The 19,469-nt window shown below is 45.1% G+C and overlaps 1 protein-coding gene across 1 annotated transcript in view; it reads left to right on the top strand.

The window, feature by feature from the left end:
- Positions 1-19,469, top strand: part of ATP8A2 (ATPase phospholipid transporting 8A2) — a 444,846-nt gene that overhangs the window by 19,690 nt on the left and 405,687 nt on the right. Inside the window, exons 2-8 of the mRNA XM_022574515.2 lie at positions 9,194-9,293; positions 9,764-9,862; positions 10,791-10,836; positions 11,864-11,904; positions 15,868-15,941; positions 17,790-17,859; positions 18,489-18,616. Of these exons, the coding sequence (XP_022430223.2) occupies positions 9,194-9,293; positions 9,764-9,862; positions 10,791-10,836; positions 11,864-11,904; positions 15,868-15,941; positions 17,790-17,859; positions 18,489-18,616 (558 nt within the window). The remainder of the gene's footprint in view (positions 1-9,193; positions 9,294-9,763; positions 9,863-10,790; positions 10,837-11,863; positions 11,905-15,867; positions 15,942-17,789; positions 17,860-18,488; positions 18,617-19,469) is intronic.

Here is a 19,469-nt window from a genome sequence, read left to right as displayed (position 1 = left end):
GAGAAGGTGACCCCTTGGGCTGTTGGCTCAGAAGAGAAGGATGTGGTTTGATGAGAAGAAGAGAGATGTTCTAGGAATTTATCAGAGGATGAAAGGAAGCAAGAGAACTGAATAAGAGCTAAATATGCTACAGAATAAAGTGACTTCCATTTAAGGGGGAGGAACTTTACTCTCATTTCTCCCGTGGGCTGAGTTACAGGGTGAGGACTCCCGTCCTGGAAGCCAGACTGCTCTTCTCAAAGCAACGAGCGTGTAAACGCTTTGTACTCTGGGCGCCAGGCTGACGTTTGCTTCTCGTTAGACTCACGGAGGGCAGGTTAAAATTCCCTTCCTCTTATCCGTGACCCGGGGCACAGTTGCTGCTGGCGGAAGGAGGTGATTGAAGGGATTTCTATCAGATATGAGTGTAACGATCTCATTTTGTGGTGGGAAGCAGTATACGAGTAAACTAGGTCTTCAGCCTAATTTCATGTTCTAATAAACAGCTCCTTATGTACAGCCATTCCTGAAATTAGCTGAACATCCACGAACTGATGGCCCCTTGACAGTTACATCTGGTACTATTAATTTTTATTTAAACTATTTATTAAAATAATACGTAAGGCAGTTAAAAGTTCCAATAGTGTGGAAGCTTATCATGAAAATCAGTAGCTTCCAGCCCTATCTCTCCCATTCTGATTCTGTACCACCAACGGCAACCACTGTTTTTAATTCTTTTGGTGGTTTCCACCGTATTTCTAAGTTAGGTTTAGAAGAGATCTCTCTGAATTCTCTTACAGATGAAGATTTAACTTACTTACTTCAGGGTGAATTAGTGAAGTAGTATATCATGTTTGTCTCCTTTCTAGTATAACTTATTTTTCCTGTCTCATTTTTCTTCTGGAACATTTTTGTTTTTTACATATCAATTCTTATTTTTTCCATCAGAACACTGTATATTTTGCAACCTCTTGTTATATTTTATTATTATTATTATTATTTTTTGCTGTACGCGGGCCTGTCACTGCTGTGGCCTCTCCCGTTGCGGAGCACAGGCTCCGGACGCGCAGGCTCAGCGGCCATGGCCCACGGGCCCAGCCGCTCTGTGGCATGTGGGATCTTCCCGGACCGGGGCACGAACCCGTGTCCCCTGCATCGGCAGGCGGACTCTCAACCACTGCGCCACCAGGGAAGCCCTTTCTGAGTTCTTTGAGCATCTTTATGGTCGTTACCTCGAACTCTTTCTCAGGGAGATTGCTTATCTCCACTTCCCTTAGTTCTTCTGGGGTTTCTTCTTCCTTTGTTGGGGACATATTCCTCTGTCACCTCATTTTGCCTCATTCTCTGCTTTTATTCCTATGTATTAGGTAGGTTGGTTATGCTTCCTGATCTTGCGGAAGTGGGCTTATGTGGGAGACATCCTATGGGTGCCAGCAGGACACTCCCCTCTGGTCACCAGAGCTGTATGCTCTAGGGGTACCCTTTATGTGGGCTGCATGGGCCCTTCTGCTGTGGCGGTGCTGACTACTGTAGGTGTGCTGGTGGGTGCAGCTGGCCCCTCTTCTGGTTGGTTGCCAGGCCCTGCCCTGTGTAGAGGCTGCTCGAGGCTGGTGGGCGGGGCTGGGTCCTGGGCCCTCTGGTGGTCAGGGCAGGGCCGGGTCCCAGCACTGTTAAGCTAGAGGAGGTGTTTCACAGTACTGCTCACCAGCCCCAGTGTCCTTGTGGTGGGGTGAGCCCCCAAACTGGCTGCTCTGAGTGTCCTTGTCCCCAGGTACCTCATTTCTCTCCAGGAGGCTCTCCAAGGTCAGTCCTGCCTAATAGGTGACTGTGATGGTGAATTTATGTCAACTTGATGGACATTTAGTCAAACATTATTCTGGGTGTTTCTGTGAGGGTGATTTTGAATGTGGTTAACATTTGATTCGTGGACTGAGTAAAGCAGATTTCCCTCCCCAGTGTGGGTGGGCCTCGTCCAATCAGGTAAGGGCCTGAATAGAACAAAGGGCTGAGTGAGAGGGAACTGTTCGTTCCTCACAGACTTGGTGCTGGGACGTTGTCTGTTTCCTGCCTCTGAGCTAGAACTACACTGTCGGCCCTCCAGGGTCTGCAGCTTGCTGAGTGCAGATCTTGGGACTTGTGTGAGCCCATACATATACATATACATATACATCCTATTGGTTCTGGTTCTCTGGGGAACCCCAACGAATGCAGTAACCCTCTACTCTCTTGAAAATGGGCTGACCTGTCTTCTCTGGTAGGTCGCGCTGCCTGCCTCACAGCCCAGGGCCCTTCCTCAGGCCCCAGGCCCCTCTGCAGGCCCCTCTTTTCCCATGGCTCATTTTCAGAAGGCATCTTAGAGGCAAGGAGACATCTTTCTTGCCAAAAGCAGAAAGGAGTCTATTTTGGGGGTGGGAGAAACTCCTTAGCTGATAATTCCGCTCTTAGATTTTAAAAACGTGGCATTATATTTTTACACAGTTTTCTACTATTTTAATGGTGCCTGAGTAGGCAGAAGTGATAAACGTGTGGGTCCATTTTACAGTTGGGAGTCAGAAGCTAGGTGCCCTTGAGATTGGCCTTTATGCTGTCGAATCCCATACATAAAGACTTAGGCCCCTCGTGTCTCTGTGTTCAGTTGCCGACCGGCGCCTCCGTGGGTGTGCTCACTTCCGGGAGCTCCAGCTGCATCCTTAGCTTATGCGGCATTCAGGAAAGTGCACAGAACCCAACAGGAAATTTGTAATTAACATTAAACATTTGGGGCTTCCCTGGTGGCGCAGTGGTTGAGAGTCCGCCTGCCGATGCAGGGGACACGGGTTCGTGCCCCGGTCCGGGAAGATCCCACATGCCGCGGAGTGGCTGGGCCCGTGAGCCATGGCCGCTGAGCCTGTGCGTCCAGAGCCTGTGCTCCGCAACGGGAGAGGCCACAACAGTGAGAGGCCCGTGTACCGCAAAAAAAAAAAAAAAAAAATTAAACATTTGGATGAAGGTTGGCAGTCATGTGAGAAACAGACAAAAATAAAATGATAAAGGAGAGACAGACTTGCTTTACATCCAGCCCCGAGTGAGGTTTGTGTGTGTCCCACACCAGTGAGCTCTGCACCCTGACTCCACCTCTGCTGGTCTCCAATGTAGATGTCACTCATGGTTGGAGCTCCTGGGCTCTACCTGCTTGGGAGTGACCTCTTGGACAGTCACGGTGACCTCCCTTTGCGACCAGCAGCGACACCGCCTCTGTGACTGAGGGCAGAGACCTGCAGGATGGATTTGAGCGCTTCTGCTTCCGTAACTGATTTTCAGAGTCATGTCACACCTTTGACTTCCAGGGCAGCCTTAATCCTTCCCTTTTGTTAGGTCTTGTTTCTCTGGGTTTGGAAAGGATATACTGAATTCTCAGTGAAGGGCCAAGGGTGTTGTAATTCAATAGACTGACCCATAGTGCTTTTCTTTGGTGGCAGTGGTGGGATTGGGCCTGAACTGTGACTCCTTCTGTACTTGTCTGCCTTTAGGCCAGGTAGTTTCATAAGAGGTATTTGCTGTATCTTTTTACTGAAGATGGGAAATCCCATGGAAAGGGATCCTTTGAGATTTGCCATGTAAAATTGAGTCAGAGTCTCAAACTCCTTTTCTTCTGATTTTATAGCAGAAAGTTCCCAAGTTTTCCCGTAAAGCAAACGAATCAAACCTACTCTTCCACGGTGCCATGTTTAAAGACGTTAGCCGTAGGCATATCTAATGCCTGGCCTTCGGAACTGCTTGCCTAAGAGTTTTCTTCACCGAAAGATTCTCCTGGCAGCAAGCTCCGTGCTCAAAATGTTGCCTTCTCTCTGTTATCTTCTTTTCAGCCCGCGTTTCTATGTGAAATAAATTGCCTTGTGTCCAAAGCTCTTCATTGCATAATGTATTGAGTAGAAAAACCAAATTAGAAATGTGATAGGAACAGGACAGTCATGCTGTTTAATGGGAATTACAGGGGTGTCTAATTTCTGAACTTATGTTCAAAGGTATGTTTATAAGCTGACCGATTAGGACGCAACCCGTTTTTCTCATTGGATGTGCACTGTAAAGACTAGGCTGACTTTTCAGCCCGCGCGGCCTCTGATGAAGTGCTGTGAGAAATGGCAGCGCTCTCCATACCGGTCCAGGTCCAGTGACTGCATTCTGGGAACAGGTTATGAGGCCAGGCAGTATCTAGCATATCTTTTCCAGCTGTAGACAAAGAAACTGGAAAAGTGTTGAAAATAAACACGTCCACGTTTGGAAATGAGCTTATTAGTCTGTTCTTTGTAACTGGTGAAATTTCAGTAGCTCAGTAAAATGAAGTAAAACCTTCTAGTGAGGCGGGCCTATCTTGACATGGGCGGGCCCTGGTGATCAGGGATTTTTGCGTTCAAGGTTTCCAGAATATAATTTGGGAGGGGCGACTGACAATGCGTCAGGAGTCCACGGCAGGGGAGAGGACCTGTCCTCGGCGGGCTGTCTGTCGGCACGTCCTCCTGGGCGAGTCCCAGGTGTGCGGTGAGGCCCGTTGTCAACGGGAGTGGCAGGGGGTTCCCTGGGGGCTTTGTATATACTGGTCTCATGGCTCTTTCTTAGGGGTTGTTGTGTAATGTACTCTTAAGAGATAAATGAATTAAGCTGTTTATGAGGACATAAATGGCCGCCTTAGGCCGTGTCTTTTACCTTCAGTAATCCGGAACTCCTTGCTGAGTGAACATGTGAGAGCAGAAAGGTGGAAGGTCTCCTGCAGGGAGCTGGGAGAGGGAGGGTTCCCAGAACAGGGTCATGGAGCCACTGGTCAGCTCACAGAGTCAGCTTCTGCGAAGGGGTTTAAAGGGGCCCCCCGGTCTTCCAGTAAACACTGAATGCTTAGGCTACCTTGGGCATGTACGAGAAATGTATTTGTCCATGTGAGGCCAGAGAAGGAAAACACCCCAGTGTGGGTTACTGTTCACATCTGGAAGGAGAGTGTTAAGCTAGTTTGGTTCCTGGGTTTCCGGAGGCTTGTGATCCAGAGAAGTTAGTCTCTGAGCAGCTACTGCATTGTTAGATTTGCCTTTGGAGAACAGCCGTCAACTTGGATTTTTTCTCCCGGCTGGAAAATTGCACTCAGACATCACCCCGGGGTTGGTTCCGGAGCTGCTCTCTGGAGGTCAGATTCTGGAAGTGCTTTTGTTGTGACAGGAGGGAGCCCCTGACCCACGTGTCTCCAGGCCCTATTTTCTGATGCTCGTTTCCCATACTAGCCAGCTCCTAAGAGTTTCCACGAGGAACGTGCCCACCACACACGTAGCCAGGTTCCTTCCCTGCTGGGTCAGGGGCCCGGAGAGAGGTTTGCAGGTTGGCCTTGTCGTCAGACCTTGTCTTATCCTCGGAATCCTGCAGAGACTTCCTGTCTCCTGAAGACAGGCCAGTGGGGACATGAGCTGCAGGGCCTGAGTCAGCCCCATCGCCCCGCCCCCCGGTCCCCTCCCTGCCCCTGCAGCAGGAGGACGGCGGCTGCCCTCCCTCTCAGCGTTTTTGTGCGCGCTGTTCCCTTTCTCTGCAGATTTCTTTTCTGTGCATCCACGTGGCTGGTTCCTGCTTCGTCACCTCCCTTAGGCCTTTGCTCACAGGTCACCTTCTAAGTGACACATTCCCTGATCACTGTCGAAAATAACTTCTTCCCCTGCTCCCGCCCCCCTCACCCCACAGTGTCTCCTTCTGTGTCCTCCATCCCTGGTCTGTTTTCCTCCACGGTATTCTTCACTATCTATCCTGCCGCATATTTTATTTGGTTTTAAAGTGTCATTTTGTCTCTAGAATGTAATTCCCTTGCGATAATGCTTTTGTGACCCTTTGATTCCCCGCAGTGCTGGGCACGGTGCCTGGTACATAGATAAGGCTCAGTAAATACCTGTGGAAGGATGGATGGATGGATTTTTGACAAGCCCCTGGTCATTCTTCATGTCACCCGATTTCGGGAAACACTGATCTAACATATTTAGAGGGAAGCTGGGTGAACCACGGGAAACAGTTCTGTTTTCTCCTGGTCATTTCTCCCCTTGCCCCAGGCCCTACAGACTCACTAAATGCCTGAGATTTGCTTGCAGCCAATGCCTGGCCAGGCCATCAGGGAGGCTGACACATGCAGTTTGAGGGGGAATCTTCTGAGGTAACGAATTCAGCTGGTGAACAAACTCTTCTGCTGGGAAGCTCTTCATTCACCCCTTTCATCCTGTAAATTTTCTTTCCCCCGGGGAAGTGATGGTAAATGCCTCCCATCCAGTTACATTTTATCCTGTTCAGCTGGGTTGAACTCAAATGGGTGACCTGAACACATCTGCCTCCTCAGGGGTAGCTGCCACTCCGTGTGGTTCTCAGACCAGCACCTGGGAACTCATTAGAAATGCAGAATCTCAGACCCATTCCAGACCCACTGAATCGGGATATGCATGCAATGGTTAATCTTATGTGTCAGTTTGGCTGGGCCAGGGCGCCTGGACATTTGGTCAAACGTTACTCTAGGTGTTTCTCTTAAGGTACCTTTTGGATGAGATTAACATTTATCGATAAATTGGTGGGCTTTGAGTAAAGCACACTGCCCACCATAATGTGGGTGGGCCTCATCCATCAGGTGAAGGCCTGAATGAACAGAGACTGACCTCCCTGAGGAAGAAGGAATTCTGCCAGCAGATGGTCTATAGACTTAAATGGCAACATCAGATCTTCCCTTGGGTCTTCAGTTCTCCAAACCTGTCCTTTTGGTTTTTTATGGAGGCTTCATTGCAGACACGTGACTGATAGAATCATTGGCTGTCGGTGCTTGAAATCTCCAGCCCCTGTTTTCTCTTAGGAGGGGGTGGGACTGAAAGTTTCAAGCCTCCAGTCATGTGGTTGGTTCCCCTGGCATCCAGCCCCCATCCTTAGGTTACCTAGGGACTTTCCATGAGTCACCTCATTGACATAACAAAAGATACCTTTATCGCTCTCAACACAACAGAAATCCCAAAGGTTTTAGGAGCTCTGTGCCAGTAACTGGGATGAAGACCAAATATATGTTTCTTGTGATAAATCACAGTATCACAGCGCCTTCAGAAGAAGGCTAGAAATAATTGTGTCTTAAGGATGACTCTTAATCATTGTGTATTGCAAAACACCAGGCTGTGACACCAGATCTTCCCTGCAGCAGTGGCCACAAATGGTACATGGAGCTATCCCATCCCATCCCATTCCTTCCCCACCCCCCCCATCATATGGCCTCAGGCTGCTGTGTGTTTTGAGTTGTCAGTTTCTTAAAAAATAAATTTATTTAATTTATTTAGGCTGCTTTGGCTCTTCGTTGCTGTGTGCGGTTTTCTCTAGTTGCGGCGAGCAGGGGGCTACTCTTCGTTGCGGTGCACGGCCTTCTCATTGCCGTGGCTTCTGTTGTTGCGGAGCATGGGCTCTAGGCACGTGGGCTTCAGTAGCTGTGGCTCGCGGGCTCAGTAATTGTGGCCCACGGGCTCTAGAGCGCAGGCTCAGTAGTTATGGCGCACGGGCTTAGTTGCTCCGCGGCATGTGGGATCTTCCCGGACCAGGGTTCGAACCCGTGTCCCCTGCATTGGCAGGTGGATTCTTAACCACTGCGCCACGAGGGAAGCCCGAGTCGTCAGTTTTGGCATTTCATTCGGTCATTCCAGGTTTGGTCACCGTCAGGTGTTATAGAAGTACATGCGCCTCAGTTGCTCTGTCTTCTGAGCGCTTGGCTCTTCTCTTTGGTGCTTCTAATTAATGTGTATTTTAAACCCAGAAAATCTCTCCAGACTGTACTTCAGGTAAGAGGTGGCTTCAGAAGGTGAGCTAAGACTTGGCAGGTATTTTTATGGATGAGCCTTTGAGCAGCTAAAGGAGGTATGGTTTGTTTTATCCCTCAGGTCCCCAGCTTATGCCTTTCCATTATTTCACTGTTCGTTGATTATCTGCTATGTGCTAGGAACATACAAAGTTGAAGTAGTTTTAAAAAAAAAATCAGCTGAGTCAATTTTAAAGATCTTACTGGCTTTATTCAGTGATTTATGAGTTCAGCAGTATCCCATCGAGCAGATAGAGTAGCTCTGAGGAGTTGTACAAAGTGGAAGACTTTTATAGGTAAAAAACAGTGGGACAAGGAAGTTACTAGCTAAGAGTCAATTGTTTGGGGCAAAGTCACATTCCTTTGGGGTGTATCAGGTTGATAACCTCCCTAGTGCTGACCAGGTGATTCCAGACTGACTGGTTAAGATTAGATTCCTGGAACAGGCTGAAGCTGCAATTAGGTCAGGCATTGAGTCTCAGTTTGATGATGTGGGCTGAGCACAAGTGACTCCATTTTGGGTCTGTTATTTGTTTTTTTAACAAAGTAAACATTCGTACTGTTCCCAGAATCTATTCTGGGGGTACATAAGTATAATACAAAGCAAAGCAGAGACTATATTATGGAGGTGTAAACACCACCCTGTGACTTGGAGGAAGAAGAGCCTTTGCGAATTGGACCAAACTTCATGGGAGGGCAAGATGAGTCCTGGAGACACGGCGTGGAAGGAGAGGATGTCTCACGTGGAAGTGGAGTGTGAGCGAAGGTGGCTGAATGAAGGATGTGTGGAAGGGGGGTTCATTCAGGTGTGGTTGAGCATAAAATGTCTGTGTTGAGTGTCCAGAGGGACACATTGAACTGTCAACCACACGCCCGTTACCAGGGCATGCTTGATAGAGTGGACGTTCTACGTTAAATCAGCGGCTTTGTGATAAGAACTGTAGTGACTCAGCAATCCTGGGGTAACAATTCTACCTTGGTTTGTGTGAGTTACTAGGTAGATGCTTCACCTCTCTCTGTGTTCATATATTACTGCTTTGGGAACACGTGCCTCTTTCTGTTTTGTGATCTTTGATACGTATCTTTATCTTTACAAACATCGTTTATACGCTTAGTGTGTTCATAGCACAAGGCTCCTAGAAGGTGGGTACATTTCCCTGGTTACACCGTGTGACACTAAATGAACACGTATGTATCAAAGTTTGAAAACAAAGATCACATTGGAAGATTTTCGTGGGAAAGGTGTCTTTTTACAAGACGGAGAGGGCCAGCAGTGTTCTTGTCCTGAGTTTTGAAATATTTTGTTTTTACAATCACTTGTGTAATTTTGGAAACTTTGTTTTCCTGATTTTTAGAATTTACATCCATAACTGATAGCAGCGTTTTCCTTTGTCCTCACAGTACGGCCAAGTACAGCGTGTTGACGTTTCTACCTCGATTCTTGTATGAGCAGATCAGGAGAGCTGCCAATGCCTTCTTCCTCTTCATTGCCTTATTACAGGTGACATTTTTTTAAAAGTTACTTAAAATTCATAACCTTAATTGTATGCAAAATAAGATCTTGCTAAAAAGGTCACTTAACCGAGAAAGCGTCATCAGACTTGAATGAAATGTGCCTCCTTCATCCAATTACTGTTTGCTTGAACAAATGGGATCTTTGCATAAAGGGAGACTTCTTTAGGTATATCCTTCTTTGCGTAAGGATAATTGCAGTTACGAAAAGAGGCACTGAAAGAAGACTGTGGGATCTGACTTCTAACCCTCTTTTCTGATCCAAGCACAAAACGACGTTGGGTAGAATTTTAAAAATATGTAATGGACTTAGCTAGTTCTTAAAATAAGGTAATCACTTTGTAACAGAAATGAATGCAACAGAACTGCAGAGGAGCGAGGAGTGTGTGCCATATTTTCTTTTTCTTGGAGAGGATTTTAATTTGCCAACTTCCCGCTTTTGGTCTCTCTATCTTACAGCAAATTCCAGATGTTTCTCCAACAGGAAGATATACCACCCTGGTGCCGTTGATCATTATTTTAACAATCGCAGGCATCAAAGAGATTGTAGAAGATTTTGTAAGTTTTTGCTTTCAGATAATAAAAACATTTATTGAATGTAACTTATAACTTATTTGCTGCTTTGAATATTTTAAGACAGAGAGGTTGGTCTATAGGCTAACTAGGCTCTCAAGTTTCGTGATGGTATTTTTGGGGACAGAATGTGTACACACAGTGTCTGAACTATACAGTGAAACAGAAGTAGTTCAGTCTGTATTTCCTGATGTTAGGTTTATGGACCCGCTTTGATTTTTATTGCCGATGTTCCTTACATCCTCCTTGATAGCGTGCTAGTCTGGGTAGCAAATATAAAAGCATATTTTATGTCCATAAAAGACTGAATTGCTGTCTAGTGTAGCAGCACTGAGGTTACTTTACAAGAATCTCCTCCCTCCTTATACTTCAGTGCATCTCCAAATTCATTGGCTACAGCCATATTCATGCTCTTTCTTGTTTTCTCTCCTCTTTTCAGGCTCTTCCTTCTCCCCTTCCTTTCTGTCTGTCTCCCCCTCTCTCTCATACATGCATGCACATTTTTCTGGGAATAGGTAAATGAATAAATGCAGTACAAATCAAAGCAAAGGTACATTGCCCCCAAAGTTCTTTATCAATAGAATGAGTTCAGTTGTTTGTTGTTAGTTTATCTTATAGAATAATTCTTTTAGTTCGATCTAAAACAATCAAGGAGTAGAAAGTTTTATGCTTCAAAGTGTTTTTTCCTTGCTGTAACCAAAATATAAGCATTTAAACCGCATCTACATGTACGGTGCTAGTCTCTGAATTTAGCGAGTGGTGCTGGATCACGACCATTGAACTGAATTTTAGGACGTTAGTGTAGCTGCCCGTTGATCTCCTTGTCTTGTTTCTGCTGGATCTTATTGTTCGCTGTTTCAGTTATTCATCAGGAACTTTTGAAACTAACACCTTTTTTTTCTTTCTGTAACAGAAGCGACATAAGGCAGACAATGCAGTTAACAAAAAGAAAACGATAGGTAAGACCCCAGGCTGACTCATTTTTTCCACTAGAAAACTGAAGAACAAGACTTGCAGTTAAGGAATTTTAAATAAGTAGTTAATGGTATTGAGATAAATTGAGGGAAATCTGGGACTTCCCTGGTGGCGCAGTGCTTAAGAATGCACCCGCCAATGCAGGGGACCACGGGTTCGAGCCCTGGTCTGGGAAGATCCCACATGCCACAGAGCAACTAAGCCCGTGCGCCACAACTACTGAGCCTGTGCTCTAGAGCCCACGTGCCACAACTACTGAAGCCTGCATGCGTAGAACCTGTGCTCTGCAACAGGAGAAGCCACCACAATGAGAAGCCCGCGCACCTCAACAAAGAGTAGCCCCCGCTTGCCGCAACTAGAGAAAGCCCGCGCGCGGCAACGAAGACCAAATGCAGCCAAAAGTAAATAAATAAATAATTGAGGGAAATCTATAAGATACTTTAAAAATAGCAAAATGACAAACAAATCCAACAAAAGATGAGTCCTGGTAATTAAAATCTGAACAGGATTTGTGTATTTTAGAGTTTTAGAAAAGGTTTTAATTTTCAGGAGCTAGACATATTTTATGTCCGTGAAAGTCAAAGCATTCATAGCCTTGGTTTATAATTGCCCCCTACCTACTTATTGTTGCCCCCTATCTACTTATTGTTGCATTTCTGGAACGGTAGCTCTGTGTTAATGCGGGGGCGGGGGGGCGGTGTGTTTATGCGAGTGTGTGTGTTTTGGTGAATCTTGTAAATGCAAGGTGATTATTTTCTTCATATGGGCTAAATATGAATAGATTTATTTGCAAACATGAATATTTATGTGTATGCATTCTTCTATATATGGTACATAAGTACCTAGTTGGGGCTCTGTTTTGGGCAGTGATGATGTTATATGTTTATGTCTAAAGATATGGTATGTTGGAATTAGTGGAATTTTAAAAGGAGCCTTTTGGATTTTGGAAAGCTGATTTTATGTTGATTATCATCAGTATTAACCGATACTTGTTTTGTTTTTCTTTTTCAGTGTTAAGGAATGGTATGTGGCATACCATTATGTGGAAAGAGGTAATAACAAATTTTAAAGATATGCCAGAAAGTACTGGTTTCGAGACCTGTAATTCATTGCTAGTGTTGACTTTGGTGTAAAGTTTGTGTTAAGACACAAGCCATGTCCATGTCATGTAAGTGGTGCAGTGTGGTTTTTCCCTGAGGCTTTCCTAGAACGGGTGCATGTTTCCTCTGTTGCTGCATCTTCTAGAAGCCATTCCCTGTGTCAGTTCAGAGCTGGGAAATTCATTGCCCCTGATGGATATTTCTGAAATTTCAAATCACTTTCTAGTTTCTGAATCCAAGTAAAGAAACGTTTTCCCCTGGTCTTCTGTTGTTCTCTTTATCTCAATGCACTCTTTTAAAGATTTTTTTTTTTTTAACTTTTGAAATTCTCCCTTCTGACATTTTTGGTGGAAAGAGTTTGGGTTTGTAATTAGTCCTGAATATAAGAAGTGGTAGACTGGGGGCTGGGAACCATCTTAGGTGGGTTTTGAGGCTGAAAGTTGCTGCTTTTAGCTTTACAAGAGCAAGGAGCGTTTGCCTCGCTGGAGTTACGAGGTCGGCGGGGTTTGAGAACGGCGTGGTGATTTGGTTGTTACTAGTGATAAATAGAAGATTGAGAAGAAATATCCCGTGCCATCTGGGTGTTCTCTGGCTACTAAAATTAGCTTTTTCAGTGAGCCTCTGTTGTGGCTGGAACTTAATGGTCATAAGATGTTTTTAGGGGGTGACTCTCATGACTCCAAGGCTCAAAGCTGATTAACATGATTTCAGAAGAAAACTACATTTTAGAAGAGTAACAATAATAGTATCTCTTGCTAAACATTTAATAAATTGTTTTAAAACGCCTCTATGACCTTGCGAGTCTGCAGGATGCCCGTGGTGTGGTAACCGCAGCCTTCCTTTTGGCTGTCATTTTCTTTTTACTTTGTTACAGGAGATCCATTAAGCCCCTTGGTAGTGTTTTGTGATAACACCTTAACCTGGGTAGCCATCCGGAAGCCCTGTGTTGTAAATATTAATTGACCTCACTCTCATTGGGAAGTGTGTGGTTCTCGGTCAGGTGCTTGGAGATTCTTGCCTTCACAGATGGTAGCAATGCTCCTAGCGTGCCATGGGAACTTGAGAACTCCCACGGCACTTAGGAGTGGCCTCTCTCCCTGATGTTCCTGTTGCCCCTCCCCTCCCCAGGAAGGCGCTCATACTGGCAGGAGTGGAGGATTATTTGAATTTGGGCTGTTGACACTCCTTGAAACAGTAGAAAATGGAGTGATGATCTCAGAATTCTGGATCTAGGAGTGGATGGCTTCAGATCCCTAAAGCTCATTACTGTTTCCTACACACATTTGGAGAGAAAAAAACCAACCCATCAACCAAATACCTGTTACGTTTTGCCACCTGCATTTTTATTTCAATTAAAAAAGGATTTTGTTGTTTTAAATGGAGCTCTTAGTATGTGCCAGAGGCAGTGTTAGACGTTGGGGATGCAGATAAGAATTAAGCATGGCCCCTGCCTTTCTTTTGCCTTTAAGCTGGATACGAACTTCAGATGTACAGAGGCTCTGAAATTTAATTTTCACCACCCTTCTTGATGCTGAGCCCGATTCCTTAGACTTACCCACACACTTTGATAAGCAAATCAAGGCACTAATAGGATGACTTTTAGCAACATTCCTTTGTCCTGATAAAATATTAAACACAGTCACCTGTCAGGCCGTTTTCCTGGATTGTAAGATGCAGTGGGTTTTTTTTGTTTTTGTTTTTTGTTTTTACAATTCTTGATTTCAAAGAGATGAGTAACATGGATTAGAATAGGAAACAGAAAACATAGTGCCCTTTTGTTACTGAACCAAACGTAAGTCCGCTTGCCCGCCTGCAGTAAAGCCAATCTGCTGACACAGGGACGTGGTGAAGGGAAGTGCAGTCTTTTTCTTTTTTAGATTTCTGAATAGGTATATGCATGTGCTTTATTTTATTATTATTTTTAAATCTTTATTGGAGTGTAATTGCTTCACAATACTGTGTTAGTTTCTGTTGTACAACAAAGCGAATCAGCCATATGCATACATATGTCCCCATATCCCCTCCCTCTTGAGCCTCCCTTCCACCCTCCCTATCCCACCCCTCTAGGTCATCGCAAAGCACCGAGCTGATCTCCCTGTGCTATGTGGCTGCTTCCCACTAGCTATCTATTTTACATTCGGTAGTGTATATATGTCGATGCTACTCTCACTTCGCCCCAGCTTCCCCCTCCCACTCCATGTCCTCAAGTCTGTTCTCTACGTCTACATCTTTATTCCTGCCCTGCAACTAGGTTCATCAATACTATTATTTTTTTTTTTAGATTCCATATATGTGTGTTAGCATACAGTATTTGTTTTTCTCTTTCTGACTTCTCTCTGTATGACAGACTCTAGGTCCATCCACCTCACTACAAATAACTCATTTTCGTTCCTTCTTATGACTGAGTAATATTCCATTGGCATTCTTCACAGAATTAGAACAAAACATTTTACAATTTGTATAGAAACACAAAAGACCCCGAAGAGCCAAAGCAATCTTGAGAAAGAAAAATGGAGTTGGAGGAATCAGGCTCCCCAACTTCAAACTATACCACAAAGCTACAGTAATCAAGACAGTATGGTACTGGCACAAAAACAGAAATATAGATCAATGGTACTGGATAGAATGCCCAGAGATAAACCCACACACATATTTATGACACCTAATTTATGGCACCTAATTTACGACAAAGGAGGCAAGAACATACAATGGAGGAAGGACAGCCTCTACAATAAGCAGTGCTGGTAAGTGCAGTCTTTATTGCAGGTGCCAAGCAAGGAGTCCAGGTGGCTAGTTCTCAAAACACCCGAACTCCCCAAAGGGTTTCAGCAAAGCATCTTTAAAGGCCAGGTGAGGGAGGGGCATCCCAGGGTAGGTGATCAGCTTGTGTACAGTTCTGTGATTGGTTGATGGTAGTAACAGGGTGGTGCACAGGTTTAACATTATCGTTCTTAGGTGCCAGCAGGTCTGGGGGCTATGTGCTCATGGTCATCAAGTAGTTAATTTCTCCTATTTGGTGGGGGTTTTAACATCTGTAAAACGACCCAGGAAGTGTGCATCACATGCTGTTATCTAGGTACTTCAGCCAGGAGCTAAAGCAGAGGATGTGGGGGAGAGGTTTGTCCTGGGAAGGCTCCGTGGCTTGGGGGCTTCTGTGATTCTTTTCTGGCAATTTCTTGAGGCCACACGGATCTGTTTCACGTGGAGTATTTCCAGGGGACCTTTGAGATGCATTGTTCCTGCATGAATTTAGTATTACCTTTTAATCAGACCACTGGGCTTCCAGCCCGATGGCTTGGTTTTGAGTCCTGGCTCTAACACTCACTGGTTTTGTGACCATGACCCCGTATTTCACTTTGTATCTCAGTTTCCCCAGATGTGAAACAGAAGAAATTTGCCTGTGTTAACTCAGTCGATCCCCACAATAACCCCATGAAATATGTGCTGATGACCTCGTTGGACAGATGGGAAAAGTGAGGCACCAGAGTTTGCATGAGTTGCTCAAGGTTTATGTGCACTAGGAACGGGTCCCACGGGGGATTTGACCCAGGCGTCCAGGCAGGCTCTCGAGCTGTGCACTTAACCGCTTACCCTGCTGCCCACAGCTGTGGGGATAGATGTGCATGTATCTGTAAGCCAGTGAGAAAGTGAAACCTGATGGTTGTTTTGACTCATCTTTTTTCTTCTCCTTTTTTTTCTTCTTCGTTCGGCATCATTGCAGAAAGGCAGTATTGCCTTTTGTCTGTATTGAAATGTTCCTTTTATTCTTGTCGAGGAAAAGAATTTGAGCTTCTCTGCCTTAAACTTCACGGCACACTTATACAGTAATTTTTTTCTCCTGATGTTTAACCACTTTTATCACCATTTGCGCTTTCCTGTCTCTCATGTTTCTTGGTCCTTGTTCTTGTGTTCTAGGTAGCCGTGGGAGACATCGTGAAGGTCGTCAACGGGCAGTGTCTTCCCGCAGATGTGGTCCTGCTGTCCTCCAGGTCAGGTGGCTTGTGGCATGGTTTTGAAATCGGTGTTGAAAACAATGGATTGTTACCTAGTGCCTGCAGAAGCCTCCAGCTACCTTTTCTGCACCCCCTGGGTCACCACCCTCTCCCCCGCTTTTTCTTCCTTTACTTCTTTGCATTTTTTTGCCTTAACCCTGAGTTTTCTTTCTTCCATTCATTTCTTTGTACTTTTTTTCTGAAGTCTTTTTATATTTATTGATTCACTTTCATCTCATGGCTGTTCTGGGCTATTCCTCGTTTGTGGGGATACATTCCAGAGCAGTGGAGTGATTTGTTTGGTAGCATCCAGGTCACAGCATGTCTGAAACTTCAGGAGCGGCTCTGGTGGGTCCAGCCAGCAGCCTTCTCCGCAGAATCGAATGCCTCCCCTTACGGCAGTTCAGAGACCCACGGGCACTTCTCAGTGTGCACATGACTTGTAGATGGTCCGTATTTTGCCCCCTTTCTCTCTAAGCACCATTGCCGTGTTTTTTAGGTAATTTTGTGCTACAGAGGTGTCAGCACCAAATGGTGTAAACGATAAACAACACAGTCCTTGACTTTTCCTTGGATGATACGTAAAAGTATATATCAAAGAAGGAAAGCCAGAATCAGGATAAGAATAAACTTCTGTTTGAGTGCAAGATTAAATTAGATGATGCCAAGACTAAACCTCCCTGTGCTGACGTGCTGCTGGGCATCAGATCTCCCACCGCATGTGTTTGAGTGCAGACAGACTCTCTTTTATGGGATTGAATCACTTATTTTGTCAGATTTTAAGGCTTAGCACAAATTTTCTGCTTGAGGTAAAAGGTTTAATAAAAGGACCCCAGGCCTGTAGAGGGGGAAAGGCCCCATATACATGGGGCAGGATTCATGTTTGTCCCTATTGATTAGTAACAGAGAAGCTCTCAGAAATAGTAAAATGTTGATCACTTGAGATAGTTTGGGATATGAGTTTTGGGTGTGACCCTCAGAAAGCCAGCTTTGAATAAGGATTGCCTGAGCTGACATCACATTTTCCAGGTTCCCTGGTGTTTGTCCCAAGTGGCCCTTTGAGCACATGACCCCATTTAATCTTCCCAACAGCCCTTGACAGCCTTACTTGGTACATGAAAAAACAAGGGCTACAGAGAGATCGTTGAACTCGCTGAGGCCACACGGCCAGGAAGGGCAGTGCCAGGAGATTGTAAGTAGCTGGTGGTCATAGAATCTGTTAAACCCATCGATGCTCCCTGGACCTGAACATCCAAGTAGGAGTATAGTATCTGCCATGCTTATGTTTAAGCATGGCAGGTGCTATACTCTGTATCTATTCTTTGAGTTTTCTGTCCTTAAAATCAGGTGTTTTGATTAAAAGGTTACCTGTTGACATAGTAAAAACTGCAGGGAAGAAAAACCCTGCCAAGCCTATGCCTTGATTTCTCAGTTCCTCTGGCCGTAATCTCCTTCAGAAGGTATGTGTGCTGGCCTGGCCTGGTCTGGGCGGCTGTTTTGGTCAAGGGCAGGCCAGCCTCTGACTTTCAGGGTCACCTGAGCCCACTGGGCGGTCTTAGCTGGGACCTCTTGTTTCCCGTCACAGGCCTGTCCCCTTCCCATGCATCCTCTGTTATTTCTGTCCACTTGGAGTCGGGCGGCCGTTTTGTGGGGCCTGTGCGGGTAGATCATTGGAGAGACAGCTCGCCTTGGCGCTGTGCTCTCCACACACCTGTCCGTCTGTCCTGTCTGTCTCATCAGTCACTATTCCCGTGGTGGTCAGCGGAGTTTCCATGGTTGAGGCTTTCTGAGCTGTGAATTGGTGGAGGGGACCTTACTCAACTTTTTTTTTTTTTCTCTCCTTAGTGAACCTCAGGCAATGTGTTATGTTGAAACAGCCAATCTCGATGGGGAGACGAACCTTAAAATACGTCAGGTAAAACGTCACCTTTTATGACTTGCATTGTTATGGGGCCCAAATGGCGACGGTGCTCCCCTCACGTACCAGTCAGTGCTTTTTCTGGAGGAAAGAATTCAATGAAGCACAGAGTCAGGACCACCACTGTGCTGACACATCCATGCTAAAGTCATAATCAACATACCCAAACCCTTTACAGAAAGCACACTCCATTAGCTGTACCCTAACGTGGCCGTAAACACAGAATAAAGTACCCCTTTAACATAGTGTGATATCTAGCACCCTGTAACTCTTCTTTAAAGAGAAAAAAAAGTCTAAGTCAAATATCTAAGATAGAAAAGAAAGATATGTGGACAGAATCGTCAGATGCAACTTGGTACAGCAGAAAATTTGTGTCAAAATGAGTTATTAATTGAAACAAAACTGTTGTTATATATTGAATTCTTCCAAACCTTTTGTATTAGGTTGCTGTGACCGAAGATGCCTGTGAAGGCCATCCTGAAGGGCTGGTAGCTTGAGGACCCCACCCAACTATTCCATTTTAGTTGATTCATTATTTCCTTTTGATTAACAGTAGGGATATGCTGAGTGTCATTCGTAAACCTGGAAGACTGTGTTCAGTCTCCTCTTTGGGTTGAACGTTTCAGGGTGTGAGTCACACGGCTGACATGCAGGTGAGGGAGGTGCTGATGAAGTTGTCTGGGAGCATAGAGTGTGAAGGGCCCAATCGCCACCTCTACGATTTCACCGGAAACTTGAACTTGGATGGGGAAAGGTATCGCTTCCTCTTGTCTTAGTGGATTTTCTTTTAATTTATTTTTAATGTGACTAAGAATTACAGGAGCTTTGGCAAATATCAATCTGTTTTCTGCTTTCATAATATTTTTAAAACAGATTTCTTCGTGTTTAGCTTAGATATGGGAGACTGAGCTTTTCTTGAAACACCGTTTTAATCCATTTAAACCTTCCCTTAAATTTAAGGAGAGACCTGATTTTTGGCAAGAAAATATCCCGAGGGTCTGAAGTGAGCTTCACAGAACTGGCCTGGTCTTTCTGTGTGTATTACACGCCAGGGAGGAGGGTAGTTGATTTTGGCTGCGTAAAATTGTCCAGAAAAGCAGAAGAGAGATGTCTGAAGCGTGTAAGAGCTGACATTTATTAGAGAAACATCTTCTTTCCCTTTGCTTTCTTCTAAGTAGTCTGTGTTTTTAGCAAGTTGAATGGAAGGACCAGTTACCCTTCCTTCAGAACGTTCACTGCCCTGTTGTCTCTATTCTGTTGTCTTTGCCCTCTTGGCACTTATCATTTGAGTCATTTTTTTTGTTGTTACATTGGGGCGTGGTTTCTCTCTCCTGCTTATCTTCAACCTGCATGCTCCTTACCAGTGGTCTCCACCTTTATGTTTTGAACAGACCCAAAGGGAAGGACCCGATCACGGGAATCAACCCAGAATAACTCTGACAAGTCTAAGTGTGACACCCTTCTCGGTTTCATGTAGTACACAGGGCTGTTTTGTAGACTCCCACTTTAAATTTCTAAATTATCACTCAGACTTTTATTTAATCATTAAGTTAGCTTTGACAGATTTGTTATTGTAGCTTTTTTTTTTTCTTAGAGTCTAGAAACTG

The sequence above is a fragment of the Delphinapterus leucas genome, chromosome 18 (genome assembly GCF_059928025.1).
Source record: "Delphinapterus leucas isolate spDelLeu-1000000601 "Yukka" chromosome 18, BTC_Dleu_Yukka2, whole genome shotgun sequence".
Classification (NCBI taxonomy): domain Eukaryota; kingdom Metazoa; phylum Chordata; class Mammalia; order Artiodactyla; family Monodontidae; genus Delphinapterus; species Delphinapterus leucas.
Note: the sequence above shows the minus strand (reverse complement) of the source record. Positions and strands in the feature narration are given on the sequence as shown.